General features: G+C 40.8%; 2 protein-coding genes across 5 annotated transcripts; one reads left to right on the top strand and one right to left on the bottom strand.

The window, feature by feature from the left end:
• Positions 1-412: 412 nt before the first annotated feature.
• Positions 413-12,636, bottom strand: ATPSCKMT (ATP synthase c subunit lysine N-methyltransferase). Of its 4 annotated transcripts, none has more exons than XM_075084294.1 (5): positions 12,502-12,636; positions 11,677-11,960; positions 8,184-8,321; positions 7,007-7,057; positions 413-2,149 (listed from the first exon to the last, which is right to left on the bottom strand). In XM_075084294.1, exons 2-5 carry the CDS (start codon positions 11,953-11,955, stop codon positions 1,952-1,954), a joined length of 666 nt encoding a protein of 221 aa, XP_074940395.1. In that variant the 5' UTR covers positions 11,956-11,960; positions 12,502-12,636; the 3' UTR covers positions 413-1,951. The 4 variants fall into 4 exon arrangements, with proteins under 4 accessions (XP_074940395.1, XP_074940396.1, XP_074940398.1 ...); XM_075084295.1 differs by lacking the exon at positions 12,502-12,636 and adding an exon at positions 12,360-12,426; XM_075084297.1 differs by lacking the exon at positions 12,502-12,636 and adding an exon at positions 12,053-12,404.
• Positions 12,637-12,772: 136 nt separating this feature from the next.
• Positions 12,773-20,644, top strand: CCT5 (chaperonin containing TCP1 subunit 5). The gene is made up of 11 exons (XM_075084293.1): positions 12,773-12,974; positions 13,797-13,857; positions 13,953-14,117; positions 14,643-14,841; positions 15,615-15,807; positions 16,726-16,875; positions 17,202-17,321; positions 17,729-17,914; positions 18,697-18,834; positions 19,216-19,396; positions 20,367-20,644. Exons 1-11 carry the CDS (start codon positions 12,870-12,872, stop codon positions 20,492-20,494), a joined length of 1,626 nt encoding a protein of 541 aa, XP_074940394.1. The 5' UTR covers positions 12,773-12,869; the 3' UTR covers positions 20,495-20,644.
• Positions 20,645-21,745: the final 1,101 nt, after the last annotated feature.

Here is a 21,745-nt window from a genome sequence, read left to right as displayed (position 1 = left end):
TTAGCTAATTTCCTATTTGTATGGTGTTTTTCCAATAGAAATAGTTTCAGATTTCTTTTGTTCGAGGTTCCAGTTTTATTGCCTTGGGATATTAAAGTCAGCCATTTGAGATAAGCCACTGTGGCCCTGTCCTGTCACTGTGTAATAATTGTTAACACTTAAATCATGGAAGAAAGAGTTTAGTGCAGTTTTACAAGATGTACTTTGTTACACCGCAGTGAAAAGTTGTAAAAGACTGCTTACCAAAAATCAGTGTTCTTCGACATATACAGTCTCCACATCTACAGCTGTGCCTTGCCATGTGAGGCTGAAATCATCTCTCCTTTGTAAACTCCAGAACAGATACATTTGCTCCGTTCTTCTGCTCTGTATACGTTATCAGGACAAAACCATTTGACAGCTCCATTTCAAATCTCTGTGTAGATTTGTATTTTAAATTCTCCTTCCTCCTCCCCTCTCACCAAAAATAAAATACACATCCCAAATAACATTTAACCTCTCTTCAAGTCAGATACTATAGTAGAGCAAATGCACTTTCCCAGTGCCTAATAAAATGTCACAGGCTTTGTATTTACCTGAAATTGCAGGGTCTCAGCACTTCTCTTGGCCTGAGGTAATTTAGGTGTGGTAACTTTGTTAGGTGACAATTTCCTAGCCTGTTTGAGCTTTGTTCTATGAGTATCATACAAGCAAAGGTCTGACAAACTTACATAGTCACTGTTTAACAGTCTATATGTTAACTGGGGCTAGGGGAGGCTAACTATGACCTTTGACTAACTGTTAATGGGTGAAAACAGTAAAACTTTACCTGGGAACCAAACGAAGGACCAAGTAATCAGACTGTTACAAAACAGAAAAGTGCTGTAACCATGTTAGAAAAGGAAAATGTCAGGGCAGTGAGAGTACTCCACTGCAAACCAGTATCAGCAAAAAGATGGAGAGAACTTGCTTCACTTCCAAGGAAAAGCCATGCAGTGATGCCATGAGTTTGAGATCTCATGAGATGGCATAGAAAAGTAGAGGGGGCAAAAAAAGGCTGACTGAAAACCTTTCCCCTCTCACTATAAATTAAATGAGGTCTGATAAGATTTAACTGAACTAGTCACACCAACGGCCTTAGGAATCACAGAGCGCCTTCATGACATATTCCAGTAAACAACTCTTACCCATACCTTATCCAAGGTTTGACCACACAGAAGTGGTGACACTTCACTGCCAAGTAGGTGACTTTTGAAACCCTTCCCAAGTCAGAGAGGTTACCAAAAATCATGGTCATTTGCAAAGGCTCAGACCAGTAAGTGTTCAGTAAGAGCACATTTCTGCAGTTTTGCCTTCACATAACAAGTTAAATTAAAATACATTAAGATAATCAAGGGCTGCACTTGTGTTAATGAATAAGCAACTTGTTATATTTGCTTGTTGTGTCATATTCAGCTTTAAAAAGTACACATTCAAGGCTGATGTGTAAAACATTGGTATCGTCACCACGCTCAGTCTGCACCAGTTTGATGCATGTAGCATTATGCCCACCTGGCATAGATAATGAAGACATTTGGGAACCACAGCTCATTTGAGAAACCAATTGCACACCACTTCCAACACCAAAAACAAATGCTATGTAGGCTCAGAAAGAAAGCACACATTAAGTTTGCCAATTTGAGCATTTTAACTTACACATATATTCCCCTGAACAGTAGCAAACCATGTTTTCTCCCATTTTCCATGTTAAAGTTTTCTGCTTCTATAAAACTTTCTCATAATTTTTACTAACTACATTAAGCCATTTAACTACACCTTTCACCAACCTTTGTGTGCTTTCAGATAGCCAGTATACTTCAGTTATTTCAGTGAATATGCATCTCCAAATGCTGGGACTCTATTCACATTAATCTTATCTTTAACAGGTGAAGTCAAAGCCAAAAAATTCAGTACAAAAACCCAAATTAGATGTTTAGGATTCTGCCTCTGGTGTAATTTCCAAGCTTTTTGTTTCACATCCTCTAGAACACTTCAAATCATAGGCCCACACAGTGTCTATTCCCTCTCCAGTAGTATGATCTGGGATCCAGCAAGGGAAAGGAAAACGACAGGCAACGATTCTGGCATTACACTCAAGTTCTTCTTCCAGCTTCTTCTCCAACTGTGGCATCTGTTGAGCAACAATAAAAAGCTTTCAGAAGCAGTAAAAAACAGAAGCATTCTCTTTAGAACCTAATACAAGTGTTCAAGAGAAGTCCAATCTCTGAGGGTTTTTTGGAAAGAAATTTAGGTAAGTATTCATGATATACATTTTGGCTTTGATGCCTTGACAAAGAATATCTAAAATTAGGAAATGGTCATTGTGCCCTGATTGGTGATATCAAGAAAACAGTAACCCTAAATTCTAAAAAGCCGATCAAAACCTGTAGACAATCCCTTAGATTAAAAAAAAAAAAAAAACACCAAACCAATGCACAAATTAAGAAAATACTTTGCATGTTTCAATTCATTATTCTCTTCAGTAGGATTCTTCTCTGTAGAGAATGGAATTTCAGCTCCCTGAATTTATGCTATTTATGACACTCCAAGTCACATCAACCATTTTGTGATACTCAAAAGCCAGTGCCTCTCAATTTCCAGTCTAATCCCAAGACAGATCCTGGGACACTCAAAACATCACACAGCCAACAACCCAAAGCAAACATTCTGCTGTCACTGTATGGTAAAGTACTGGTATGTTAAATACTACTGAAGCTAAGCTTTGCTGGCTCCAGCCTGGTGACATACACATGTAAGCCCCTGCAGCAGCACTGTATGGAACAGCATACAGAATTAGAGAATCATAGAATAGTTTGGGTTGCAAAGGACCTTTAAAGGTCATCTAGTCCAAATCCCCTGCAGTGAGCAGGGTCATCTTCAGCCAGATCAGGTTGCTCAGAGCCCCGTCCAACCTGACCTTGAACATTTCCAGGGATGGGACGTCTGCCACCTCTCTGGGAAACCTGTTCCAGTGTTTCATCACCCTCACTGTAAAAAAATTTCTTCCTTATATCTAGTCTCAATCTACCCTCTTCTAGTTTAAAACCGTTACCCCTTGTCCTATCGCAACAGGGCCTACTAAAAAGTTTGTCCCCACCTTTCTTATAAGCCCACTTCAATTATGAAAGGCCACAATAAAGTCTCCCCAGAGCCTTCTCTTTTCCAGGCTGAACCACCCCAACTCTCTCAGCCTCTCTTCATAGAAGTGTTCCATACCTCCGACTATTTTTGCGGCCCTCCTCTGGACCCGCTCCAGCAGGTCCATGTCTTTCCTGTGCCGAAGACCCCAGAGCTGGACACAGCACTCCAGGTGGGGTCTCACCAGAGCAGAGTAGAGGGGCAGAATCACCTCCCTCGACCTGCTGGCCATGCTTCCTTTGATGCAGCCCAGGATACAGCTGGTTTCATGGGCTCTTAGTGCATTGTTGGCTCATGTCCAGCTTTTCATCCACCAGTACCCCCAAGTCCTTCTCTGCAGGGCAGCTCTCAATCTCTTCATCCCTGGCCTGTATTGATACCAGGGGTTGCCCCAATCCAGGTGCAGGACCTTCACTTGGCCTCATTGAACCTCATGAAGTTCACATGGGCCCACTTCTTGAGCTTGTCCAGGTCTCTCTGGATGACATCCCATCCCTCAAGCATGTCAGCTGTACCACTCAGCTTGGTGTCATCTGCAAACTTGCTGAGGGTGCAGTTGATCCCACTGTGTCATTGATGAAGATATTAAACAGTGCTGGTCCCAATACGACTCCCGAGGGACAGCACTTGCCGCCAGTCTCCATCTGGACATCAAGCCATTGACCACCCCTCTCTGGATGTGACCATCTAGCCAATTCCTTACCCACCGAACAAGTCCACCCATCAAATCCATCTCTCTCCAATATGGAGAGAAGGATGTTGGCAGGACCATGTCAAATACCACTGTGCAACTCTCCTTGGTTAAACACCTACAGTCTAGCTTTCCTCCATTTGCAAAAATTGAGTAGGTATGCAAGTCAAGGGAAATATCACTACTCTTCCAGAACACAGCAACACCCTGCCTAGTCAGATACTCTATCTCCAGTAAATACTTCACAAATTCTGCTATGGATTAAGTGAATTAACACATCTAGACTTCAAAGTAATTTTCTTCCCATCCCAGAGAGTGATTATGTTCTGGGAAAAAGAAAAAAATGAAACTTGACAGATTTAGCCATTTTTGTCCTCTGGAAAAATCTGATGTTATGCTTAAGCAGATCAGTGAACATCCATTTGGAATTCCTTTTATTCATACTGTGTCTATTTCAGGGAGTAATTATAACAGCAAGCTCCACAGGTAACTTCTATTACATGTAAATATCTATTTATTTTGATATCATGACATAACATTTAGATTTTAAAAGGTTAAAAGGACAGTAATTATTTACAAATACAGCTCAATTCAAGTCATGAAGGACAAAGTACATAAAACTTTCACCAAAAAGCAAAAAAACACAACAGAGCATTATTAGAAAACAAGACTGAAGAAAATATATTTCCAAAGGCTGCAGACAGCTTCCACTATCACATACGTACAGGGTGTGCCTTTGATGTAACATCCTATTATAGCTACATTTAAGCTTACAATGGAATATTTCACAAAAATTATAGCCATAGATCTAATATATAAAAGAGTTACCTCTGAGTATTTTTAAGCATTCTATGCTCTGATTTCATACACACAGCAAATGCTTTTAAACATTTTTGCTACTACACCTTAAATAAACTAGAAAAATAAGCCCTCTTTGGCATCTCAAACTGAGCTGAGACACCAGAAAAGGATGAACTAAGTTGTTATAGAAATTACAAATATAGCCTAATTTTTAATGAGTAATTATGAAAATCAGTGACATTTCATGTCTCTATTAGCTCAAATTAGAAAACATCATTAACAGTTCAGCCAAAAAGAATTGTATCCTTGAACCAAACAGTAAAACCAGTTTTTAAGCTAAATCTCTCTGTAACATTAGGTGTTATAATCATACTATGTTTTATATCAAGCCAGGGTTGGGGTTTTTTGGTATGTCTACATAAGTGAACAGTTTAGTAAACCTTTTGTACAGAATATAATCAGTTAAGATACACAGAAGCTGTGAACATGAACACCTGTAAGAATTCTGTCATTCCACCCTGAACAAGTAAAAGTCTCTCTGCAATGACTCATAAACACACTTTCACCCCGATGCTTGCAAGAACAGAGAGGCCTCAGTCTTCCCTGAAGATCAATAAATCCAAATTCTGTGTGCTAATCTTGGATATGAAATAAAAGCACTGTGTGACAGCATCAAATCAGACCAGTAGTATTAAAAAAGCTAAATAGATCTATTGCCCTCAAAAAAAAAAAAACACAATCCCCAAACAGAAAATGCATTCAAGTATCTAGAAAACCAATGCTTAATCATTCAGGAGGCTAAGTGTTTACAACTTCTGAAGTAAATTTAAACGGGATCACGAGCAAATGAATGCTCAGGAAACACAGTACTTCACATGTTTGGATCCGTTATATTTATGACAGTATTTTTACTGGAATAATTTAGCCTACTACTTACTGAATTTACTGAAGTTATTCTGAGCCCTATAGCTACTCCTTCTATCGTTATCTGTTACTAATCTATCCCACTTTATAATATCACATTTAAAGTTAAGCCAGTATTTCTGCTAGGTTTACCCACATTTTCCCAGGGCATTTGTTTATTTCTAGTTTACTGAAATATCCTTTTTCACCCTCACTTTTCCCCTCAGTGCAACTGCAGAATTTCTGACTGCAAATTCAAATCTTTATACTGCCCCCTCCTGGAACTCAAGCTAGAGAGCACGTAACATCCAAACCTGGCAACATCTGCAGCACAACATCGTAGTTCTCACTAATACACCCCCCCCAAAAGTACAGGGGCAAATGCATTTTTTCTTCAGTTTCCAACACACATTACAATTTGAATCTGGAGTAGGTATTTAATTCCAACACTTTAAAAAACAAGCAGAGAATAGGGAAGCTTTACAATGCTCCTTGCTGCATCTTCCCGTTACTACTACAGAAATATTACCAGTGTATACTGTACAGCATAGCATCACATAAAGCTCTTCACTCCACCCCACGTCTGCCTTAGTAGAGGAAGAAGCAATACAGAAGTATATTTGTTTTGCTCCTCCATATGGATTCAACCTATATAGAAGATTCTACTAAATCAAAATATCAAGAGTATTTCAATATTTAAGATTTTTCTCTCTTCTGGTGAAAAGAAAAAGAAAACTAGATCAAGCCAAAAGCCAAAGGGAATGTATAGTCTGGCTGAATTTATCGAATATATCACTCAAGCAGTCACTACACAACTCATTTTATGCACCAGTTTTGAAGAACGCATTTTCCCCAGGGGCACAATGAACATAGGCTGCAAAGCTTTCCTAAAGGGCAAAGAATTTGTGGACTTGTGCTCTAACAATTACACCTGAAGTATTTGTCTCCCTTCCTAAACTCTTACAGTCTAACATGGGCATGAGATTATTTCAATATGCCAGCTGCTGGCCTATTTGAGGTGATCTGGATTTTTGAGAACCTCATTAGCAAAGTTCAATACTCTCCTCTAACAAGGTTCCCAAAAATCAACTGTAGACACTTTCCTACTCCATCCTCTCCCTGCAACCTCCTCGTTTTTTCAGAATGAAAAACTGAAATTTTCAAGAACCAGTTTATCACCTTCCCCTCAAGCAACTTCAGCACAGCAGTTTTCATTTTGGTTCTGAACTAATGGACAGAAAATACCTATCAAAAAAATATGCATATTTTCAAAGCTCCAGTCCACATGCTGTCACATATTTTATCACGGACATTAGTAAGCAACAATGAAATAGCAAAATATTAGTACTGACTACCTTTGACATTCTGCAGGTTGGTTCATTTTGCAGTTGAATGTACTAACACTGAATGCCTTGGTATTAAAGTAATTAAACGATGTAAAAATAGTAAACTTACCATTTGAGGTACCCCAAAAACAACAACATTTGTATAATGGGAGAAAGAAACCTAAAAAAAATTCAAGAACAAGTCTTAATGAAAATGGCATTTATATCTGGAGAAGTTCTCACTATTCTTTTCCCCTAATCCTTCTAACTGAGCCCCTTTCAACAGGGATTTAAACTAAAAAAAAGGAAGGAGATCCCATATCAACTTTTCATCACACAGATTTCCAGATAAAGACAACTTTATATTGCTGAACAGCAGAAAACTTCTACCGCCTGGCCAAGAACATGGCACCAATTCTAATAGCACAGAAAGTATTAATTTAGAAAATACCTACATGATTTTACTCATGACTAAGTTTTTTCATAACTCCTGTATATGTTAAAATGACATATGTTTTAAGTTTACCCCCACTTTTGTAAAATATTAGCTAGCTATAAAGACTTGCCAGGCATTCCAATGCCTGGGTTCTTCCAGTCAGTGCCATGAAGTTTTCCTGTGCTCCTCTCTGAACAAAGATAAAGACAGTACATTCACACTTCTCCCCAGAATTCCTGGTATCCACTTTACCCATTACAAAACACCATTCTTAAAAAAACCAAACCAAACCCACAACAACAACAACAAAGTCGAAAACCCCATATCTTTGACACAAATAGCAGGGGAGAGGCCCACCTAAGTATGACCCAAAAAAGTGTGCCTTGTTAAAGAAGGAATTGTGACTCAAATGATTGAAAATTATCAAAAAACCTCAGTCACATGTATGTAAGTTACCCTAAAGCAACACTCAAAACCAGGTAACACATTGCACAGCTAGACAAGAACATGTCTAATGAAACGTCAGATGAGGTTGTGATCTTGCATATTAGGTAAGTCTTGTTACTGACTCCACAGAATCAGCTCTCAGTGCCTGACATTACGGCACCCCATGTCATTCTTCAGGCACAAGCATGTCTGAGCACGCTTGAGGAGCCTGTACTGAAAAAGGACAGCACTTCACTGAAGCACAAAACCAGCAGAGCAGTGTATTGTGCTCTGAACTTCATTTCCACGGGCTTGAGTGCTTTTCTCAAAGTCCAACACAGCACCTTCTGGCCAGGCAGCATTCTGGTTCTTTCAGGAAGCTATTTCCAAATAATAGAAATCTCTCAAAAAATCCAGACTTGTTCTTACATACTGCACTACCTACCTTCCATAAGTCTGAAATATAAAATTTGGTGTTCTGATGTACCCCATCTCTCCAGGCACGGTATCTGGAGTACCAGACTAGCCAGGGATTTAATTCATAACCAACAGCTTTGAATCCCCTTTTTGCAGCTGCTATCACCTACAAGGAAGAAAACAAATCGTCACTTCGAACCAGAGAAAGTATATTCATCTAAGTAGGAGCGTATAGTTTTATTTACAATATAAATCAAAAGAATACACTTTTGTAAGTCACTCACATTTTAATCCCCAACAGATTATTAGTATAATGAACAAAAACTCAAACTATATTTTACTAATTGACTAGTCCCTTTGAAATTTTTATATATATATATGTATATAGAACAAAAGGAACCACTTAAAACATTCACAAGGTGTCCTCATTTCAGCTGGGATAGAGTTAATTTTCTTCCTAGTAGCTGGTGTAGTGCTGTGTTTTGGATTTATTATGAGAATAATGTTAATAACACACTTATGTTTTAGTTCTTGCTAAGCAGTGCTTATACTAAGTCAAGGACTTTTCAGCTTCCCATGCCCTGCCAGCAAAGAGGTACGCAAGAAGCTGGGAGGGGGCACGGCCAGGACAGCTGAGCCCAACTGGCCAAAGGGATATTCCATACCATATGACATCATGCTCGGTATATAAGCTGTGGGGAGTTGGCCATGGGGCAGCAATCGCTGCGCAGGGACTGGCTGGGCATCACTTGGCAGGTGGTGAGTTGTTGCATCGCTTGTTTTTCCTGGGTTTTGTTCCTCTCTTTGCTGTTGTCCTTTTCATTACAATTTATTATTATTGCATTTTATTTCAATCATTAAACTGTTCTTATCTCAACCCACAAGTTTTTTCACTTTTACTCTTCCAACCCTCTCCCCCACCCCACCGGGGGGAGGCTGATCAAGCTGCTGGGCAGTGCCTGGTTGCTGACTGGGGTTAAACCACGACACAGGACAAGGCTGAAAGCCCGCAGTATATCTATGATTTATATAAAAGTTTAATTAAACATATTCATGACACTGCCTTGGAATTAAACAGTACCAAAAAGGACCATGGAGAGAACAGTGAAATACACAAGCAGAAAAGCTCAAAATTAGAGCACTTAAATTATTTGAAAAGCAGTGATGGGTAGGCACTCAAGAGACCCCTGAAACAGGCAAAATGACCTCCCAATAGAAAGAGTATGGAAGTAATGTGTTGACCTACATTTTAAAAAAGGTAGGTCAAAAATTTAAATGTAGGTTAAAAAACTGAAAGAAACCCACATAAATCTCACAGTATAGCTTTCATCCAATGCTAAGCTTCATATATCATTTTAAAAAGCAAAAGGTAATTCAGATAACAGATTTTCAAAGACATTCCTCTGAATTAGACATTAAGATTTAGAATTGTGAAACTATATTGCAAGGGTCTTCAAACAAGATCAAAGCCTACTGATTTTTAGAAGATGAAAAAGGTTAAGGAAAATAGAAAAAGACACCAGTTTCTAAAATTAAGGTTTAAATGATAATTTAGCTATGAATTACAGAACAGGCAAGGTGAAATCAGGAAGAAGTACACATTTCTTAACAGAACTTATCAAGCACAATTACCCGGACAGTGTGTTTCACACTATTGAAATAATGCGCCTTCCATCATGCACACAGCATTTGCAAATACACTAAAAGAATCTGACATTTTTACCCATATATGTGCGTGTGTGTATATATATATAAAATCAGAATTAAGCACGCAGTAACCAGTCAAATTAGATGCCTCAGATGAGGATCAGCTGCCAGAATACTGAGCAGAGAGCATCAGAAACTGCAGTTCTCTTGTACCTACGGGCTTTTCCGTTTCTTACTCTGGCACAATTTCTTCTAAGCCACCTTCACAGATTTGGATTTCCAACTCGAATTTTTTAGTGTGGCAGATGATTGACTCATTCACCCAAAATATGGACAAAGGTAGTGTCATGGTTTTCACGGGGATAGAAATTTTCCTTCACTGCAGCTGGCATAGTGCTGTGCTTTGGACTTCGTATGAAAATAATGTTGATAACACACCAATGTTTTAGTTGTTGCTGGGTAGTGTTTGTAGCAGTCAAGGACTTTTGCAGCTTCCCATGCTCTGCCAGGTGCACAAGAAGCCGGGAGGGGAGGGGGCACAGCTGAGAGAGCGGATTCAAACTGGCCAAAGGGATATTCCATATCATGTAACGTCATGCCCAGTATGTTAACTTTTTCCCTCACGTACCCGTGCCTCTAAGGTCAAGGTAGGACTGTCGTGATTCAGCCCCAGTCAGCAACTAAACACCACGCAGCTGCTTGCTCACTCCCCCCACCCCTGTGGGATGGGGAAGAGAATCGGAAGAGCAAAAGCAAAAAAAAAAAACTTGGGGGTTGAGATAAGAACAGCTTAATAATTAAAATAAAATAATAATTATAGTTATTATTATAATAATAACAAAAATGATAATATAACAAAAAGGAAAAGGGAGAAAGAGAAAAAAGCAAACACAAATGATAGAACCGCTCACCACTCACTGACCAATGCTGCCGGTCCCCAAGCCACGATTGCTGCCTCCCTCCCCCCGCCAGCTCCTCCCAGTTAATGTACTGGGCATGATGTTTCATACTAAGTCCAAAGCACAGCACTATGCCAGCTGCAGTGAAGAAAATTAACTCTATCCCAGCTAAAACCATGACAGGTAGCAGTCGAGAACTTACTTGTTTCCATCAAAAACCCACTTACTGCATCATCCTGTAGCTAAAACTGACTTGGAGCAGACGGTTATGAAATAGTACACAAAACATCAGAAGCACAAAAAAAAAATCCACATCATCCTCCACCATACCCTCGCCACCACATTTCACAAACTGTGTTTCAGACCATGTCCTGGAAGCACACTTTGGCCATTTGGTGATTCTCACCATTTCTCTTGGTAATTATTCTAGTTCTACCACACTGATTTTGAAGCCAGGCAGCCAGCGCTGCACAACAGCGTAAAAACTACAGTTCTAACAATACCAGGATTTTCATTTTTTTAATCTCTCACTCATTTCTCATTCTCTCTTGTTCTTTATTCACCTTTTATAGTAAATATAGAGCTGTAGCTCCAAAAGCACAGTGCTGTTTAATCTCACAGCCTCATGTGCTGCAGCTATAAACCTGAGTAGAATCACAGCTCTTTGGCAATCACAATGCCAATACTTTGATCGCATCTTTTCATGTGAATGCAATTCACTCCAGCCAACAGGAAGAGGTTATCGTTTTGTACGCTACCTTGTCAAGCTGCAAGGAAGACTGAAACAAAAAAATATTGATTACTCATCTAAACTGAATGTAACCATTTCTCAGCTTTGAGCCTTTTCATAAGGCTCAAGAACACCAGATGCCAAGGACAAGATATTCATTAATATGAGCAAACAGCAGCCACGACTAGAGCATGTGGCACTTTTCTGAGAGGCAATATAAAAGGAAGGCGATGCCCATAACTTACAATACGGCCATCCCCGCTACCAATGTCAACTAAACAGCCGCTTCTGTTCTCTAACATTTTCAGCACATTCTGGATCTGAGCGGACGTTGCAGGAACGAAGGGCAGGCACACTTTCCTCAGAGCTGGGGTCACGAAGGGGGTGACCACAGCATAGAGTGCCACCAAGCTCCCACCGACACCGGCAGTGGCGAACAGCCCCCAGCGTCGCCTTCTGCGGCCGCCCTCACAATCCTCCCACAGGCCTACTGCCTGCCTCTCGCTCGCTGGCGCCTGCGACATCACACCTAGAGACAATGTTAAAGAGGGTTTTCTTTAAGAGCTTTATTATCAGCTTACTTAAGACAAAGCAGTGTATTATATCAAGGAGATACAGTACCAGGAAAAAAATGTACATTCCTTTAGCTGATCCCTAGACCCGAGTGAAGCATTACTACCACTGCTTTTGAGATGCTGAAGCACTAGGTCAACGTTTCAGGGCAGGAAAGCCCTTTCCATTTAACCCCATGGTTCTTCCCAGCCGGCCGGGCAGCAGCACGCCCCGCAACAGCGCGGGCATAGACCGTCCCGCCCGCCACCCCGCGCTCAGAGAAGCGTCCCCAAGCAGTTATCCACCGCTCTGCCCTTAAGGAGGAACCTTTCCCCCCCGACAAGCACACCCCCGGCTGCCGGACCTCCCACCCTACCGCTGCCCGCTCCCGCGGAACCGAAGCACCACCACCCTGTGCCCCGGCGGCAGTATTTATCGCGGAGGGCAATACCACTTCGCTATGCGGGGGTGAACACCGAAAGCTTTCTGAAGGCGCTTCGGAGAGGAGCAGCGCGTACCTTCCTGCCGTGTGCCTGTCCGTACCCTTCACCTTCACGGCACCCAGTGCAGGCCGCTACTGCCGCGTTTGGCGGCCGGATTCTACCTAATACAGCACCCTTGTCCTCCTCCTGCCCCCCCCTCCCCCCCCCCCCCCCGCGCTGGGGGACGGGGCCGCCAGCGCCGCGCAACTCCCACCGAGCCGGATGCTTCCAGAAAGGTCCGCTAGAGGCGCCACATAAGTCTCGCCCGCGAAATATGTCTCGTGGCTGCCGGCTGCGCAGGCGCGGAGCGGTGCGTGAGGGTGCGTGCTGCGTCACGGGGCGGTGGGCGCGGCTGCGTCCGGCTCGTGCTGGCGGGGAGTGCGGGAGAGGCGGCAGCGGCAGCCATGTCGGCTATGGGGACTTTGGCGTTTGATGAGTATGGGCGCCCCTTCCTCATCCTCAAGGACCAGGAGCGCAAGACGCGCCTCATGGGGCTGGAGGCGCTCAAGGTGAGCGGGCGGCCGCCCATGCGCCCGCGGGCGCCGCTGCACCGCGTCATGCCGCCGTTAGGGGCGGGGAGCGGGCGCCCTCAGGCCTGGGCGAGAGGATGGCGCCTGTGGGGATGAGGCGGTCCCGCGCGTCTTTTCGGCCCTATGTCCGGCGCAGGGGGACTGAAGGCTGGGCTGGGTACGCGGGTGTGGGAGGGATGGGGGAGTGGGGAAGGCATCGCCCCCAGAGCCGGGAATCCGCCACCCGCGGCATGGGAGCTGTGGGGCCGCCGTGGCGTGGGGCCACTCCCGAGCCGCGTGGGGCTTCGGGGTCGGCTCCCCTGTGGCGCCGGTGGGCCACTGCCGGTGGCTCCCCGCAGCCCCCTAACTCACACACACACACACACCCCCCCAGCACCCAGCCCTCGTCTGAGGCCCGTTCGTCCTTCCCAAGAAAGGCCGTGGCTGAGCGAGTAGGCGGCCTAGCGTGAATGCGTGTGATTTAAATACTGATGGAAGAACAGAGCAACATTATACTGGCCTTGACCTCCTAGCACTGCTTGCTTCTCTTGCTTCCTTGCTTTAAAACTCGGGGTTGTCTTTTTAGCTGCTCTTTTCCACGCTTTAGTGGTGCAAGTGCAAGATGTGCGAGAAAAGGCACAGGAAATGTTTCTGGCATAAAAAAAAATACTAGTATATTGATTATTTTTTTTCCCAGTTATAGTTGTCAGTTAAATTACAATATTAGTGTTAGCTCTTTTCCCCCTGTATTCTTCTTAGCTTAATATTATGATTTCGGGATGCATGGTAATGATTTAACTTATTTCTTCTTTATTTTAATAGTCTCACATAATGGCAGCAAAGGCGGTAGCAAGTACTCTGAGAACATCCCTTGGGCCCAATGGTAATAATAAAATAATTTTAATGGTTCTTTCTCAGTAATTGGTTTTGGGGATTTTCTAGATTTTTCCTTTATGCTTTGAATATATTTTTTGTTAGGCTTGGATAAAATGATGGTGGACAAAGATGGTGAGGTGACTGTGACAAATGATGGTGCTACCATCCTGAATATGATGGATGTGGATCACCAGATAGCCAAACTTATGGTGGAGCTGTCTAAATCCCAAGATGATGAGATTGGGGATGGAACTACTGGAGTTGTTGGTAAGAAAATATTTTTGAATTTAACTTAGCTTTTCCAGCTTTAAAATTAAGATTCTTGAGTTATTTTGAGAAATTTTGTGTGAAGTAACACACAAAATTAGCTTTTCTGTAGTACATTTCTAGAGTATTTACTGCTTTGGTATTCTTGTCAGTTCTTGTATTAGAAGTCTTTTAATGAGAAATATGCTTTTTTTGTCTTTTCTACATATGGTTACAGTTTAAGTTGGTGTTGAGAGTCCTCTTTGTACTTCCACAATCACAATTTTGCATAATTTTCTTCCATAATCATCTACCTGTCCCGCCTTGGTGCCCATGCTTCTTTTTGGCCTAACATAATGCAGTTTTCTTTCTAAGCATAGCAAAGAGGGGATTGTCTAGAGTAATTTTGTCATTTGAGAAACCTTGAACTCTTAGAATACTTAGAATATGTCATAAGACATATTTTTTTAATCTTTTGATACTGTATTAAAAATTATTATTTGATCCATGGAAGAGTAAACATTATTCTAAAATTTTGCTTTATAGTTCTGGCTGGAGCATTATTGGAACAAGCTGAGCAGTTACTAGATCGTGGTATTCACCCTATCAGAATAGCAGACGGGTATGAGCAGGCAGCTCGCATTGCTATTGAGCATCTAGACAAAATCAGTGACAGCTTTCCAGTTGATCCACAGAACATTGAACCTCTTATCCAGACAGCAAAGACAACGCTAGGCTCTAAAGTGTAAGTCACAAAAACTTCAGAAGAATATTTAAGTTTCCCTTAAAACCACTTTGAGTTGAAAGGAGATATCATGTTGTTTTGATGGATTATTAAATTGTGTTATTGGAGTGGCTGCTGAAGGCTCTTTTATGTATGATTTTGGCTAATTTCTCAATGGACTGTTGTCTCTGGATATGAAATTGTGAATCCTTTTTCTCTAAAGGGTCAATTCCATGCAGTTAAACAGCTGCAAAATCAATTTCATTCTAACCTGTTAGTTCCAGATTTCTGCATCATAGCAAATTCCAAGAGTAGTGTGAACCTTTTAAAAATAATTATGTGTTATATTTCAAAGGTTTGGGGTTTTTTTGTTTTCCCTAATAAAAGAAAAAAGAACTTTGTAGGATAGTTCCATAAGTGTATATTTCATTGTAGATGCTATATGTAGTGTATAAATTCAGACATTGTAAGGGCTTCCCTTGCAGAGCTGTCTTAACAGTGGTTTCTGTGACGTGAATGTTTCTTAGTAGTTGACTCTCACTTGTTTCAAATGCGTACCTTGACACTGTCCACAAAGACTACTTAAATAAACCTTATTGCATGTTCTGTTTTCTGCCATATTTAGCATCTTTTATTTCTGTGAACAAACAAGCAGGGCCGCTCCCTTTTAATAGAGCGTACAAAGGTTGTTAGCTATAGTGATATGGTTTTTTGCTCAAGATGGATAGAAGCACTTTTTCTGCCAAATTGTGGAAATTAATGCAACTTTATTGTATTTGGTTTTTTACACCTAGAGTTAACCGTTGTCACAGACAAATGGCAGAAATTGCTGTAAATGCTGTACTGACAGTAGCAGATATGGAACGTAAGGATGTTGATTTTGAGCTGATCAAAGTACAAGGCAAAGTGGGAGGTAGACTGGAAGATACACAGTTGGTTAAAGGAGTGATTGTGGATAAAGATTTCAGTCATCCACAGATGCCTAAAGTAAGTGATGTCCCTGTGTGTGTGTCTCATGTGTAATGCCTTAAATAAGATTGTCCAGTCTGCTTCAAATGCCATCCTACCATTGTTTAAGTATTGAAATAGTGTTGTGATTTGGATTGGTCTTTCACCCATATATCAACAGAGAAAGGGGAGAGGAGCATTAAATTCTTTGTGTTGGAAGAGACCAAGTCAGAATTTACAATAATCCTGAGAAATTGAGAAATGATGGGAGGACAGGGTGGGTTTACTGCACAGGTAAGTGAGGACAGGTGCAGAGTTCTGTGTTGAATCAGAAATAATCATCCATAGTGTCTAATATGCTGAAGATTCTGAATGCAAATTAGTATCAGGAAATGCTTTTTAAGCTTTATGAGTTGCCATGTTGTCCTGTTTGGAACACCCTGGAAGCTGTCCATTTATTATATTTGGTGTAGGTAAGGTTTCCCAAGTCTGTGCAGCGTAATTCAAGGAAGACAGAGGAAATTTAAAATTTCTACTATTCTAAAATATTTTTCTAGTAGATGACACTGCTTATCCTATAAAACAGAAGACTAGTGGAATCAGTCATGTAGTACATAAAAGGTGGCTATGAAGAGGAGTATGTAGTAGTCTCAATGGTCACGGTCAACAGGGCAAATAATGGTTTCACTGAAGGTTTTTTTTAAAACAAACTATAAAAAGATCATTGGTGAAGGTTGTTAAGGGCTTAAACAGTGTCTTGAAGCTATAGAATTTTTTTGTAAGCGGGTTATAGAGACTTTTGATGGTATTATTTGGGTATAGTTAGTTTCACTTTAGAAAAAGTCAAACTATTTCCTCCCGTGTCTGTGTTTTTGAAGATACATCTGTATATTTGGCAAATACAAGGAAGAGGGGTTACCAAGGTCAAAACTCAAACTTTTTTTTTTTATTGTACAGGAGCTTAAAGATGTTAAAATTGCAATCCTTACTTGTCCATTCGAACCACCTAAGCCTAAAACCAAGCACAAGCTTGATGTCACATCTGTGGAAGATTACAAGGCACTGCAGAAATACGAAAAGGAGAAGTTTGAAGAAATGGTGAAACAGGTAGTCTTTAAGATTATTTTTCTGTTTTCTATGTTTTTTTCATAGCCTTTACAGAGAATAGCACAGCGCATCGATTTATTTCTAGAAATGAGCTAATAATCCTGATAAGAGGCAACATACAAGCTATTGTGAGGCTATCAATAAAAGTTGAGTTTATGTAAGAAAGAGATACCACTCTGGTTTGAAATATACTTTGATCTCTATGTATGCCAGGTGGGTCTTTTTCAGACTTTTGGGAAATTCAGGAGAAATAAAACCAAGAAGAGATTGTTTTTCATTCCAGTGTTAGTTCTGGTCAGAAGGTTGATGGTGTGTGTTGCTTTCAGATAAAAGACACTGGTGCAAACCTTGCTATTTGCCAGTGGGGTTTTGATGATGAGGCGAATCACTTGCTGCTCCAGAATGAGCTGCCTGCCGTTCGTTGGGTTGGTGGACCTGAAATAGAAGTAAGTAAAATCTTCTCAAATTGGGCTTTGTAGCAGTTCTCAAACATTTGTTAAGTAATAAGCTGCATCAATTAAAAGTTCAGGCTTTCTGGGTAGAACTGCGAAATTGTGCACTGGTAGGTATTGGAGAAAAACCATTGGGGATCTGTGGGAAGAACCCACGATGAATGGGGTTATGGTTTGTAATTGGAGTATATGTGTATTACTTATTAGAAGTTTTACGTGGGTAGGGATGTTTTTGCTTTGGTCTCACTGTTTCCAGAAACAAGGCATCGCCTGAAGTACTTTGAAGTGATGGGAAGATAACCTTTTGGAGGGGGCATTTAACAATTCTCTTCCACTAGTTTTGTGTTACAAAAAACAATGGAAAAGTCTTCTCAAAATAATTGGTGGTTGTTTAACTGCAGTTAATCGCCATTGCAACTGGAGGACGCATTGTTCCTCGATTCTGTGAACTCACGGCGGAGAAACTGGGTTTTGCGGGTATTGTCCGAGAGATCTCCTTTGGGACAACGAAGGACAGAATGCTTGTCATTGAACAGTGTCAGAATTCCAGAGCTGTGACCATTTTCATTAGAGGAGGAAATAAAATGGTGAGATGCTTAGTTTGGTATGAATGTTTGATACATAAATTGCAGAATGTGCACTTTGTTTCAAAAGCATATTAACTCTTGGTTTTGCCTAAATTTTCCTTGCAGTATGGACAAATGGGGGGGGGAGGGTTGTAGGCACTTTTTTAAGGTTAGCATAACTTGTTAAATCCTTATAAATCTGTTGAAGCTGGGAGTTTACACAAATTGCAGTCTGAAAATAATGTTGGCATTTAAATCTAAGTGTTTTGGGTCATGGAAATACAGAAGATTGAAAAGCTTATCATGTAAGTTTTTGTTGTTTCAATTCGAGGATTTAAAAAAGGAACAATGAAAAGGTGTGTATGGTTTTTTTTATTCCTTCTCTGCCACTGGGTGTCTAACATCGTATATTTTGAATATACAGGCGAGGTTTAGATTGGATGTTAAGAAAAAATTCTTCACTGAAGGAGTGGTCAGGCATTGGAACAGGCTGCCCAGAATGGTGGTGGAGTCACCATCCCTGGAGGTGTTCGAAAAACAAGTAGACGTGGCACTTCAGGGCAGGGTTTAGGAGGCCTGGGGGTGTTGGGTTGATGGTTGGACTTGATGATCCTGGAGGTCTTTTCCAACCTTAGTATTTCATAGAACCATAGAATCAGTATAACATGTCAGCAGTAGCACTGCATTAGAGCCATGAAAAGATCCTACAGTTCATTTGCAGTTTCCCTTTCTGTATTAGGAAATACATCTTCATAGCCTTCAGTGGTGTATGTTGTAAAATATATGCTATTCTATAATTCCAGATTATTGAAGAAGCAAAGCGATCTCTTCATGATGCATTGTGTGTCATCCGGAATCTTGTTCGTGATAATCGTATTGTATATGGTGGTGGTGCTGCTGAAATTTCTTGTGCTTTGGCAGTCAGTGAAGCAGCAGATAAGGTAAGAATGGAACAGTTACAACTGCCTTTAATTTGTGACAGGGAAATGAGGATTAAGTCCGCCTTAAGAGATTCCAAAAACACTTGAAAGAGCTTCCAGAAAGTGCATATTATGAAACTTCCTGGCATTCACTGATAACCAATATTAAAAGTTTTCATTTCCCCTTCTGTAAAAAGTTGTTACCAGACCTTTTTCCTTTTATGATAAGAGCAGCATAAAATTTTTTTAATTTGCAAGTAGTTGTCATCCAAAGGTATTTGTTCAGTTATTGAGATGCATATTCCCCAGAAAATCTGCATATTGTGTATATTTTATAGCCAGCGTGAAAATCTGCTTTTGCTAACGTTGGAGTTAATAGCTTGAAATGTCGTTTTCCCCTAGTGCCCGTCTTTGGAACAGTATGCTATGAGAGCTTTTGCAGATGCCCTGGAGGTAATTCCCATGGCACTTTCAGAGAACAGTGGTATGAATCCAATACAGACGATGACCGAAGTGCGGGCTAGGCAAGTGAAAGAGAATAATCCTGCCCTCGGCATTGATTGTTTGCAGAAAGGAACAAACGGTAAGAACTGCAGTGTGGAGAAGGAGGAGCATAACAGGGTTTTCTTTCTCAGAAGATCAAAACACTTAATGTTTTGCCCCTCAGCCTTTTTTTTTTTTTTTTTTTTCTTCTCTGTTAACATGTGCATCACTTCATTTATGAGCTCTTGCCCCTTGTCCTAATAAATAGGAATGCAGGTGGAGAGATATATGCATGTCTGCCAGGTAGAAGATGTATAATTGCTTGAAGACCTTTATTTGATGGCCAGATTAGTTGAAGATGTTGGCTGACCTTCTGGTACAAGAATAAAGGCTACTCACTACGAGGCAGGAGCCGGCTGCGTTTTAAATACTGCAGTTTTAGTGATCCAGTTTGCACTGCAGCCCTATAAACAGTTGTTTTGAGCAACAGCTTGTGAAGAAGAAAGGAAAGGTTGGAAATGTCTTTAGTGTTGTTCGCACCAGTACGTGTGCATGTATAGACCAGTAACAAGCATGTGAAGACTAAGAAAACAGTGTATGAAAACTTAGTTTCGTCTGGACATACATTTTTCACGCTCTTATTCTGTTGCTTTTTCAGAAAAAGGAGGAGGTAGATTTTAGAACACAATGTAAGATGTTGTGGTTGTGTAAATTCGTAACCCATCTTTGAGGTGTTTCTGCTTTACGGCATTTGAACTCGATTGCTCAGCCCTTAAGGTGCTTCTAATATTAGTATATGGAAACTACTCTTCAAAAAATAACACAGAAGGGTGAAAAGCTACAAATGGAGAAGACTTAGTTGGGAAAGAGTTCAGATCTTAATGTGCCAAGACCTTTGGCAAGAACCTGGGCATAAAACTCTAGTTTGTACAAATAGCTTGTCAACTGTGGTGGCCAAGAGTAATAATTTTAAAATGCTCTTCAAAATTACGTGGAAATTACTATCTCGGGTTAAATGTTATATCTAGATTTGCAGAGGGTATCTTAATTTTTCTGCTTCTTTTTGGCAGATATGAAGCAGCAGCATGTTATAGAAACCCTGATTGGTAAGAAACAACAGATTTCTCTGGCGACTCAGGTTGTTAGAATGATTCTGAAGATCGATGATATCCGTAGGCCTGGAGAAACTGAAGAGTGAAGGTTGAAAAGCAAGAAACATTAAGGGGGCCACAGCAGTAGCGAAGAGGGTAGTATTCTGATGCTTCACCCTCAGCTATTTATTTTGGACACTCTTTGTTTCAGATACTGTAATGGCTAATTGTTGGAAATAAAACACAGTTTAGCACTGGTGGTTTCCAGGCTTCTTTCAGAAGTACCGTTGCATCTTGTCTTAGGTGGGAATATTTGTAGAAAACACGTCTTGAAAGTATAGGAAGAAAACACTGATAGCGCAGGAATAGCATTCCGTGGGTCCTTTTCCATTGCTCCTGCAGCGAACTTCATTAGCGGCTTGTGAGCAAAGCCCAGATCCTCATTTTAAGAGGTCATCAGTGAAGCAAGCAGAAAATTAGTGTAGCCTCTACTTATTCTCTTATGTTAAATATATCAAGTATGAAGTTTCAATCTGAAGATTTAAAGGACCTGGATCTCATGCTTCCAGTTGCTTCCAGTTTTCCTCTTGTGGTACCCTTTAAGTGTGTTCTTGATCTATGGACAAGGAGGATTTTTTTTCCAGGGCTATACACATTCAGCCAAGTGGAGTTTTTCTTCCAAAACTTTTGTCTGTGCTGCCACCATTGAGCCCGCTTTACTTTGTAAGTCCCAAGTATGATCTTGGGGTAAAATTAACTAGTAAGGTGCCTGGCTTCTGAAATTATTAGGAGGAAACAAGTGGTAGACCAGAGCTAAGGTGCAGGTTTTTGCAGATTTCAGAACATGGGGAAGTATTGAAAATATCAACTCAACATTATTTGCATTACGTTTCACCTGCATAGTTTTGACGTTTCAGACCATAGTAGTACAGGGGAAGCTTTTTTTACTGACGACTGTTGGCTAGCAGGTCCTGTTATCACTACTTGCTGTGATAATACATCACTTATGTCAAACAAATCCTTCAGTGAGTGTTAATAGAGGAAGAAGGGTAGAAATAACACGTTTGACTTTTATGGTAGGAGGGTTTCAGGGCTGATTAAAATTACATTTCCAGACTCTTTGCAGGATTCTTCCTCAAAGCTTTGTTTTCATTGTTAGAAAATGAGTACTGGGTGTTGCATTGTTATTTTGCCTTTTCCCAAATTAACTTCATTTACATGCATTTATATTCATTTACACTGGACGACAACAGTTTAATCAGTTTTACTACTGCTGAAGTCTGGCACTCTGAATTGAGTCATGGTTGTAATTGTGAATCTCAGATCCCATAAATGCATTGGCTCACGTAGAGCCAGCT

The sequence above is a fragment of the Phalacrocorax aristotelis genome, chromosome 2 (genome assembly GCF_949628215.1).
Source record: "Phalacrocorax aristotelis chromosome 2, bGulAri2.1, whole genome shotgun sequence".
Taxonomy (NCBI): Eukaryota; Metazoa; Chordata; class Aves; order Suliformes; family Phalacrocoracidae; genus Phalacrocorax; species Phalacrocorax aristotelis.
This window is presented reverse-complemented; position numbering and strand designations above follow the sequence as displayed.